This window comes from Manacus vitellinus, unplaced genomic scaffold (genome assembly GCF_001715985.3).
Source record: "Manacus vitellinus isolate BGI_N305 unplaced genomic scaffold, ASM171598v3 scaffold_26_pilon, whole genome shotgun sequence".
In the NCBI taxonomy this organism is placed as follows: domain Eukaryota; kingdom Metazoa; phylum Chordata; class Aves; order Passeriformes; family Pipridae; genus Manacus; species Manacus vitellinus.
This window is the reverse complement of record NW_021939960.1, coordinates 7,715,451-7,726,359: the sequence shown is the minus strand read 5'-3', so window position 1 is coordinate 7,726,359 and position 10,909 is coordinate 7,715,451. Positions and strand designations below refer to the sequence as shown.

At 46.1% G+C, this 10,909-nt stretch overlaps 1 protein-coding gene across 1 annotated transcript; it reads right to left on the bottom strand.

Moving 5' to 3' along the window:
• Nucleotides 1-690: 690 nt before the first annotated feature.
• On the bottom strand, nucleotides 691-2,045 carry NPBWR2 (neuropeptides B and W receptor 2). The gene has a single exon (XM_018073882.2). It carries the CDS (start codon nucleotides 2,000-2,002, stop codon nucleotides 1,004-1,006), a length of 999 nt encoding a protein of 332 aa, XP_017929371.1. The 5' UTR covers nucleotides 2,003-2,045; the 3' UTR covers nucleotides 691-1,003.
• Nucleotides 2,046-10,909: the final 8,864 nt, after the last annotated feature.

Genomic DNA, 10,909 nt, shown 5'->3' with positions numbered 1-10,909 from the left:
GTCCTGGTTCTGTTCAAGTATTTGAACTGTTTATCTGCTAAAGAAGGAACTTTATCTGCAGTGCTTGCTAGAGGTTTTTCTTATTGCTTATAAACACCTTAATTTTGTTATAAATCTACCCTATTTTACTTTGCAGTAGGTAAAATGCAATATATATAAAGCAAAGATATGGCACAAGTAGTGTAAATTTTCTCTTGTGAAAGAAGGACTAGACTCTTTTTCCCCATGAGGTTTATTTCATTAATCACTCTTAAGTAAATATATATTTGACACTTAACAGGAACAATTAGTTAAAAATAATTTCTAACACAAATTCCCACAGTTGTCATAGTATTTGTATGGTGAGTTGTTTAACCCTATTTTTGAGACACAAATCTTCCTTTTGGTCTAAATTTAACCTGTGTTAACAGTCCAGAAAAGAGGGAATTTGGGGTGGGGTGGAAGATGGACAACCCCCAAAATCAAAAACAAAGCTATATAACACATAGGCACATGTATTTCATGGACTTGAAAACGGTTTCTTTTTTTTTTTCTTCCAAATACTCATCCTCTGTCCATTTTATTGATATTTCATTGAAAGTGCTCATTAGCTCTGCCCCATGAAACAATCCTAATAACATGGAAATAAAGAACTGAGCATTGCATTATTCTGAAAACTGCTCTCCAGCCTGTTGGTGCTGTACAGCAGATGGCAATAAAGGACCACTATGTGGTAGAAATGCACCTCTGAAAGGAAGTTTTCTGTCCTTAATAACTCAGGGTGTGTATTTAAAAATAAAAATACAGAAATGCAACTCTGAGGAGCTGGAAGGAGCAAAGAGGGGAAATAAGAGCTGCAAGGGAGCAGGACAAACTGTGGATGATGAGCATTACAAACAGACACACACAAACACTTGTAAACGCCAGAACGGACATTGTGCATTCATTGGCCACCCCTTCAGTCTGTGAAGCTGCCCCTGCAAAGCCCTGGGAGGGAAAGGATCTGTGATCCCCAAGCCACTGTTCAAGAAGTTCTGCATTCCAGCAGCTTCCGGAAACTTTTCCGAAAACTGTCATCCAGGAAAGCGTACAGGAAAGGGTTCAAGCATGAGTTAGCATAGCTCAGGCTGGTGATGAAGTAGGATATACCAATGACCACAGAGGTCTGGGGCAAGTCGGTGGTCAAAGCCACAATGGTGGCCAAGTGGAAGGGGGTCCAACAGAAGAGGAACACAGCCAGGACTATGAAGACCATAATAGTGACTTTCTTCTTGGCTTTGTCCAGGGCTCTAGCGTTAGAGTTCAAGTGCATGTTCCTTAGCTTGTAGAGCATCATGGTGTAGAGGATGCAGATGGTGGATACTGGAATGGCAAAGCCAAGGATGAGGGTATAGATCCTGCTGGCTTTGAACCAAAACCTTTCAGGCTTGGGGAAATTGAGACCACAACTCTTTATCTCCAGGTCATCGGTGTAGACGTTGGCAAAGATGATGAAAGGGAGAACTATGATGGTGACCAGGATCCAGATGCACAGGCTGACAATCCTGGCTGCTCGGTACGTACGATGGGGCATCCTCTTGGACCTGACTGTAGCCAGTACCACCAGATACCTGTCTATGCTCATCACTGTTAGGAAATAAATGCTGGAGAAGATATTGTAGTGGTCTATGGACAAGATGATCTTGCAGAGGACCTCTCCAAAGGGCCAGTAGCGGAGCAGGTGTTCCGCAATATTAATGGGCAAGACAAGTGTGAACAAGTCGTCGGCTATAGCAAGGTTCAGGATGAACATGTTTGTCACAGTCTTCATCTTGGGGGCCTTGAGGATCACATAGATGACAGCAGTGTTGCCTGTGAGCCCCACAGCACAGATCACGGAGTAAATCACGGGGAGGACAACATAGAAATCAGCTGCCTGCTCTTGGAAGGAGAAGTTGAACCTCATGCTGTTGTCCAGGTAGCAGCTGTTGCCTGCCTTGCTGCAGGTGCTGTTCAGATCATCCCAAAAAGAGCTGTTTCCCATGCCTGTTGGTTACAGACCACCCTCAGATGTTACTGAAAGCCTTGCTAGCCTGGAAGAAAGAAGGGATGGGGGTTTTGTCGTTGTTGAGGGGGTTTATTGTGGTTTGATTTTGGTTTTTTCTTTCCCCTGGGAGAAGCAGCCACTATCTCATGTAGACACAGGTTATTTTCAAAGGTGGATTGTAAGGCAACATGGACCAGCTAACTTATCTCTCCTGTCCCCCCATGCTGGAGAAGTTAGATTTCGAAGTGATGAGAGAGGGGATAGTGCTTGAAAGGCACATAAGGCTCCATGAACCAAGGAAACAAGAGAATTATAATTCTCTATGTAAGTCAAGGAACTCTTCCTTCTGAGGGCATTCTGGTGAACTTTGCCTTTTCTCTTCTGGGGTAGTTGAGTGGCTCCAATTCAGCTGTCTGCTGAGAGTGTTCTTCTGGGGCTGGCAGGAACAGGCAGGCAGAGGGGGAGCTTTGTGGCTGTCTGGCTGTTCACAGGAGGACTCGAGGGACGGCTGCTGTTCCACTGGCACAGCACTTGCTTTCCATGCAGGAGCAGAAGTGTTGCAGTTGTTAATTAGTGCCTGCCTTGGTGTTGGAGTTCAGGCTCTTCATTGACTGAGATTTCACAAACAATGAAGAAGTTTCTGACACTGCTACTCCCCCACTCCCAGGGTCCCCTAGCAAAAGAAGGAGGAGGAAAAATCGTTCAGGGAGTATTTCCAAAACTAAGGGTTAAAGGGGCTTAAGCTGCAGTCAAAGTAATGCTCTAAGCAAGGGTGGGCTATGATCTTATTCACTGTGAAGACCATCCCCAGTGCAAAACACTGGCAGCACACCAAACTTGGCACAGATGGACAGACAAACCTGTAAATCTCAGAAGTTCAGGATTAATCAGGGAAGAGGGAGAAAAGTACTCTGAAAGCGAATCCACTTTCGAGTCACAGCGAGAATCTCCACATCAGTAGCAGTTGCCACATCCATCACTAACGCCTGACCCTTTCTTCTAAGAATTCCTCTGCTGGGAATGAGCAAGCACCGACTCCCCTACCCCCATGAAGATCAAAGGTTTGGCAACTGGTCCCCAGGCTCTGCAAAGAGAAGTGCTTCCCTTCTCTTGCATTTTGCTGTTGCACAGCAATCGAGTGCAGGACGGGACCGCCAGCGCTGGGGAAGGAGGGCTGAAGTGTCTCTTACCTGGTGAGTGGCTCCGCTGCCTCCTCCAGTACCTGCTGCTTGTGCTGGTGAGCCTCTTCTCTCTAAGCCGAGTCGGAGGAGGGTCTCTGGGATGCTGACGTTACCGGGCTTTGCAATCATATCACCATGATGCCTCTGTGTGTGTGCGTTGCATGTCTGAACAATTAGCACTTGCTCAAACCAGGGAAGAGGGGCAAAAAAAAAAAAGGTTTTCTTTCTGCAGGGTTATTTAAATAGTAAATAAGGTAGGTGCTGGTGAGCAGCTGATGCTCCAGGCTGTTCCCTTCAGGAATAAGGGAGATCTGGAGGGACACGGACAGCACCCAGGGATGGCTGAATGAGGGATATGTGAAACGGTGGGAAGCGGGGGGTTAAACTGCTTCAATAGGGAACAGTGGCTGGTTTTAACAAAGGAAGATACCCCAGAGGGAGTGGGAGGAGAGTAAGCAACATTACAGCTCGCAAAATGAACAAATAAACAGACCTTGCCAGATCTGTGCTGGTTTCAGCTGCTCTAGGGGAGTTTGGCTGATTTTTTTCCCCAGCTGGGTCTCTGGTGCAGCTTTGGAAATGAAGCAAAATCCTTCAGATGTGCATCAGGAGGTGCAGGAGTCCCGGGAAGCTTGACAGAAATGCACCTCAGGCTAAGAGCAAAACCAGCAACAGTGTAAGATCACTTTACCTTCATGTCCCTAGAACAAGAAGAAAAAGGAAATCAAGGGTCTCTTGATTCTCCTTTAGCCCTTTAAATGTTACCTGGCCTTCATTCCAAGACAAGGCAAGGGAAAATGCAGCCATCCGTTGCTGCCATGCCTGGCTGTGTGCATGTAACCAAACGGGTCAGCTTTTTGATCTGAGCTGTGTAGCCAAGAGCTGTGTTTGACTTTGCTCCTCTCCTGTAGATATTTACACTCTTCTGACAAGATTATTGTGCACCGGTAACTGGAGGGGGGGAGTAAAACACTTCATTGCACTTGGAGGTAATTTCTTAAAACTATGGGTATAACTGACTTTTTCAGCAGATGGAATTTTTTTTTATGCCAAGTGTACCACTCTTCCAGATATTTTCCTTATCTTGGCCAAAATCTGACCAGACATTAGGCTTAAGGAAAATGAAATAGAAATTATATTGCCCAAAAGATGCATAGGAATGCTATGGATGATATTTCTTTACATGAAACACCCCTGGAGCCGTCTTCTTGCCTATTTTGGTAAAGCTGTAAGTAGTTGTAAATGAAGCAAGGTATTGATAGGTCTGCAGGGAGAAGGCAGTTTCCAGGAATTGCTGTTGTCTTTTTCAGAGAAGAAAGTACACGAAGGCAGAGAAATTCAGGAGAATGTGATGTTACATTTGGTGATCTGTAACTATTCCCCAGGACAAAAGGGTTTGAAAGTACTTTGCATCCACAATCCTTCCGTTTAGGCTTTCTGGTTTTCAGCACGAAGCACATCTCTGGGATAGCTTAAAAGTCATCCTTTCACTCATCAACTATATTATTTTGGAATTGGCAACACACTGCCCTGTCCAGTGGTGGTGTGCCCAGGTGCTGTCTGTTTTAGGGACTGTTGTGATGGGCTGGGGAAGGATGCAGGGACTGCGATGCCGGTGACATTCCCTTGTGCTTTACCCTCTGCCTTGTGCCTTACTCCTCATTATCCGTAGTGAACATGCTCTCCGTGCCTTGGTTAGGATGTGCATGATTAAAATAACCTGCCAGAGATGAGATGGAGACTAATTAAATCTCATTGCCTGGTGTGGGTAGAGGGGCTTTTGCTTCTTATATCCCCCAAACAAATTCCTGGCACCTGCTTTCTGAGCTGTGCTCTTTGTGTAGTTCTTCAGTAAAACTCGCTTGCTTTGGGGAGGACAATTGCCAACAGATCTGAATTCATGTGGGAAATTGCTTTGCAGCAGGAGCCCTTCCACCAACAGAGAAAAATCTTTCCCCTGTGTGGCTCTGGGTCTGACCAGAGCCAGTGGCTGTGCACAACGGAGGCACATCGTGTGTATTAGTGTGATGGGGGGTGTTTGGAGGGAAGGCTGAGAGGATGTTTTATTCATTGTGTTTTCTCTGACTGGGCATCCCTTCCACTTGATTGTAAATATTATGGTGCTATGAAACCTTGAAAATGAAGCACTGGTTTGAAGATGCTGTTACAAAGGACATGAGCAGTGTTTTCCCTCTGAGCTGCTGGGACCTACTCTCATGCCAGCAACTCCACTGCCAGATCATGCAACAGGGACAAAGTTTCTATTCCTGCCAAATCCATGCCATGGAGATGAACTTTGCCTCTTGAAAGCCACGTTCACACTGTGCAGCTCAAGTTAACTGTGCAAAGAAAAGGTGGTGTTTTAGGGAGGGGGAAATCCCCGCCAATGCTAAATCAATGGTGCTTTATTGCCTTCATAAACCTGTCATGCTGCTCACTCCAGGCAAAGGCAATCCACCATTTTGGAGTTATGGAGAACCTGTTTTGTTGGGCTCCTGCTGCTGTTGAAGAGTCAAGTTCATCTCAAGGACACAGATACACAATCAATACCCTGTTTACCAAAACAAAATGTTCTCGTCTGACTGTCTTGCAGTCGTTGGTTATTAAGGTGATTTATTTGTATGAGGTGTTCAGGCTTTTCAAAAGCACTGCAGGTTAATAATAGAATCAAGGAATAGTTTGGGTTGAAAGGGACCTTTAAAGGTCATCTAGTCCAACTGCCCTGCAATGTGCAGGGACATAGTCAGCTAGAACAGATTGCTCAGAACCCCATCCAGCCTGACCTTGAGTGTTCCCAGGGATGGGGCATCTACCACCTCTATTGGTAACCTCTGCCACTGCCTTATCACCCTCATTGTAAAAACTTCTTTCTTGTATCTAGCCCAAACCCATCCTCCTGCTGTTTAAAGCCACTCCCCCCCTTGTCCTGTCACAACAGAACCTGCAAAAATAACCAGAACTGATTATGTCAAACAGTCTGCAATGGCTTCTGTTGAGGAAAGCCAGTGTGCCTGGTCAGGTCACTTGTTATGGGATAATATTCACTGTGCTCTAGCCTCTTCCTCGGGACTGGCTCTCCTTGAGCTGCTCTGATGCAAGCTTGGAAATGTGGAGAAGTTGGTCACTGCACCCCCAGGCAGCACCTGCTCCTCCTTGGTGTGCTGCTCATTCAGCAAAGGAGCAGTTGGTGAGTGCTGGGGTGAACTGGAGAAGAGAAACCTGAGCTTATCCATCACCCCTGTGCTGGGTGCTTCTGCCTTTGCCACAAGCTGGCTCGTGTCCTGCTGCTTCCTAACCCTTCCCAGCTATATTGAGCCAGGCTGGCTTAGACAGGTGATGGTGCTCCCCTTGTGGGACACCCCTGGGATCCAACAAAGGGTATAGGTGCTGATTTTTCTGGGGGGTGAGTGTAGGGCAGATGTCTCCATCAGTGAACTGGTAAATTGTGGTGCAGAAAGTGCCTTTGAATGGTAATAATTGCTATGGATCCAGGGACTGGTGACACATCCAACCCATCACAAGCTGCAGTGAAGGCAAAGTGGTACTGGAGGTGATTTAAGGAAAATCGTAGTAATGAGTCTTATAAATGGCCCGTTTTTGTCAGGGAAAGTACATATCAATAACTGCCCTGTCTGTCTCTGCAGGGGAGCAATCGAGATAAATGCCCTGTTAACAATTTCCTCAGACCAGATGTGATAGGGAATAAAAACTGCAGCACCAGGAGGTGGGTGGCTGAAGATGATTGCTCCCCACAAGCCAGGAAGGAGGCTGTGAGGCTCCAGCAATGGGTCAGTTCTCATCCCCAGCAGCTTTTGGAGAATCTGGCTCTTCTACCAAACATCTCCCAGCCCTGTGGTGCCACCTGGGGCCACCCAGAAGTGTCACCCAGCCATAGAGGGTGAGTGGCATTGCAGGAGTCTGCCTGGCTCCCAGCAGGAGGCCATGCACCCAGAGGTGTGTTAATTAATAGAGCTCTGGCAGTGTACCCGTGACCATGTGAGCAAGGACACAGTACCAGTCTTGCTGCAATTAATATGTATCTGTGAGAATTTAGAGTGCAGGCAGAACACTGATTTAAACACCCTCATTTCCTCCCCCACCCCCCCGTTGGTCTGGCTTCAAACAGCCTTGTTACAGAAATTAAAATCTGCTTCCTTTACAGGATGCTTTTATTCTCCAGCATTTTTGTCTGCTTTTTCCTAGGGCTGGAAACGAGTCTGTGCTTTGGTTGGTTTGCTGCCTTGTGCCAGTCCAGTCCATCCAAAGCAGAGCTCTTTGGGAGAGGAAGGTTTCTGGAAGGGGTCTGTCCCCTTTTTCTGTGCTGCTCCATCTCCTTTGCAGGCTCTGTGGGGCTCAGGGCAGTGGCCTGGGGCTCCCCTTTTGTCGGTGCTGCCATGAACAACTGGCAAAAATCATCCCATGTGTCCTGTGATGGCCCTGACTCCACCGGAGATGCTGCTGCCTCATCCTCCTTAACTATCTGGAAGAAGGGGAAGCTAATCTGCTGGATCAATCTATGGATCAGCTTGTCTTCTGGGCTTGAAGCTTTTGTTGTTCCCTATCTCAGCTTCTTCCATCAGCCCATGTGAGTCACAGCTTTTGTGTAATCTGACTGTGGGACCTGTGCCTGTGAGGAAAAAGCATTGTATGTGATGGGACCTTGGGCTGCAGTACTCCAGGGTACTCTAATTGCTTCCTTTCAGTAGCTCTCTCGGAATGCTGTGAACTCCCGAAGCTGTCCATGACCACTGGATCTGACTAAAGGATTTGTTTTCCTGCCGGTTGCCTTTATCAGATGTGTCTGCAAGGGGAGTCTTCAGCACAGTTGTTGGATTTCAAAGGTAAGAAGCAAGAAATGAGGAGGAATGCTAGTTTAAAAGGATGGGAGTAAAATAGAAATAAAAGGATGTTTGTTGCCCAAATTGGGTGGATTGGGAATGGATGTGAGTCAGCAGGTAGAGATCTCTTCTTCCCTGTCCTTTCTAGTGCTGTGCTGCTGGCAGATGAGGGCTGTGCAGGGCAAACAGTGCTGCAATCCATCGGCATTCCATGCAGGAATATACATTATTTAGTTGCTATTAATCTGGTTGTTACACAGCTTCTAAGAGCCCTTGGTATCTGCCACTTCCAGGTGACAGGAGTTGTCACCTCGACTTCTTTAAAGCCATCTGAACTGTCACTTCAGAAAAGTCACCCTTTCTGTCATCCCTTGACCTGTTTTGAAAATCTTTTGAGTCCTTGCAAACAACAGCATTGCAACAGGGCTATAATGCATCCTTGGAAAAACAGCCCGGAGCCCTTCACAGATGCTTGCCAGGGAGCAGACTCTGTGCAATATATTCCAATATCTAAGCAACAGCTCAATGTTTTGCCTCTCTGCTTAAGTAGCAGACCTCCTCTGGCCTAAAAGCCTAATCAGTGGAGGGTTATGAAGTGCAAATTGCTGCTGAATGAATTTGCTGCTTTTTTCACTCTGGCTTCCCCTCCCTCCCGTGTTATGACAGTGAAATGACTCATCTTCACCTTAGTATCATGTTTGAGAAAAATGTTCTAATATTTTCTACAGTGTTCATTGTAGAAAAAAACCCCAACAAAACACATGAAATCTGTCTTCTGGCACATTTTCAAGTTCAATTATACAGTGCTATCACCTTTCTCTAACACTCTTCAGGCCAACAAACAATGTGGTTCCGATACCAGCAATTGTTATAAGGCAAAAAGAGAAGCAGGAGGCCTGGTTTGAGCTTACTAAGACTGGACTCCGTGGCTTTGGACTGCAATCAGCTCACTTTTGCCATTAATACCAGCCTGACCTACTTAAATAGGTCATTGTAATTCCTGTGGCCGAATATGTGCTAATGAAAATTCAGCTTTAGGAGCATGAGCCTTGTTGGATGTGTCAGTGTGATGGAGAAAATGGAAGTTGGATAAATGTGGTGAACTGAGCAGGAAATGGTGTGCTATAGAACTCATAAAAATAATTTATAAAGCAGAAGATGAAAGGAAAAGGGAAGGGATTACTGCAAGGTGAGGTTTATGTCTGGTTCTCTCTGCTCATCTGCACCCCTTGGTCATGGACATAGTGGGGATGTTTGGCTCTGAGCAAGTGAGGGAGGGACTGGATTCAGTGTGTGCACCTGAAGTAGCCAAAAGAGCAGCAACAGACAGTAAAACCTGGCTCTTCTCTCTTTAAAATCTAATTTGGGCCCCAAAGCAAAACCCCAGAACTTAATTCCCTGGGGACTGAAGCTGCCAGGTCACTGAGTGAGGCTTTCACAGCTTGCTGGGTGAATAAGGTTCCCATCAGAAATCCTATTGATACAAATTTATTTACAGACAGCCACACTATAGAGAAGTTTTGGATGCTTGTGGAGGAGAAGTAGGAAGATAAAAGTAATAAAGATGTATCTGTGTTTTCCACAGGGAATAATTTCCAAAGCATAGAACTCCTGGGGTCATGCAGGGCCTCCTGCCAGGTGAGTGATTTCAGACAAGCACTAACCAAAGAGAAGATGTTTTGTGTTGGGCACAGAGCACACTCAGGCTCTGAGCCCTCTCCATCTCCACCTGCTTCTCAATTCCACTTGAAAACAGAGGAAAAATTCCTTGTAAATGGCCTGTTTTCACCAAATTCTACAAACTCTTCCCGAGGCTCCTTGCCAGGAAGTTGGTTTGTGGGGTTTTTTTTTGGGTTTTTTTTGGTTTGGGGGTTTTTTTGGCTTTGTTTTTTTTTCTCGTTTGTTTGTTTGTTTGGTTTTTTTGTTGGGTTAGTTTTTTTTTGTAGTAACAATTTCTTTCCTCTTGTAAATGTTCAGTAAATTGTTTCCCCGGCTGGGATGTCAGGAGGTACAGGAGCACATGTTATACAGAAGCACTCCCCAATTGCATCAATAACCTTTTTGTGTCGCTCAGTGAGTCCTAGAAAACTACGGAGTAGCTGTGTGTCTCTGCAGGTTACTTGGCAATCAATTCTCCATCTCCAAAACATCCTAATTTACAGGGAGGATGTGACGAACTCCTTACTCTGCAATAAGAGTTTTTGGGTGTATTAGCATCTCCCCTGTTTTCCCAGTGCAGCTCTGTAGCACTCCTGCTTGGCTTTACTCCTCATTGTGTGAGGCAGACAGCATTTTTCTGCAGCCCTGGAAAGGACAGGGAATTTTCTGGGCTGGAAAATAAAACATCCATGAGAGAGGCAGAATATGATGCTGCCCATCACGTACCCATGGCTGGTGTTCCCGTCTCAGTTCTCAGTTTTTCCCTTCCTTGCTGCCCTGAGGCACCTCAGTAATGGGGGGGTTTGTAATGTCAAACTGGACAAAGAGTTTATGGACTCATTTCCAGCATGAAAACAAGCTCTGTTTTGCCCATTACATAAGGGAAAAGTGATTTCAGGCAGAGAGAGGTGAGGAAAAAGGTGAGAGATCAGTGTGTCTTTTTGGTGTGGTTGCAGGGAGGGAAAACACAGTTGTGATGTGTGAGACGCGATGTTAATGTAAGAGCAACCCAAACAGTGAGTGAACATCAATGGAGCTGCATCCTTGTCGGTAACAGAGCCTCTCCCACCCTATCTGCTGGACTTCTCCTGCTCCTTCCCCTGCCGAGGGGCGATTGTGTTGGGGCTGGTTGTGCCTGTCATTCACCTTTCCACTGCACAGCCGGTTCTTAGAAAACAGTTGGCTTTTCTAACTCTCTTGAGCATTCGAGTGAGTCCAGGAGATGT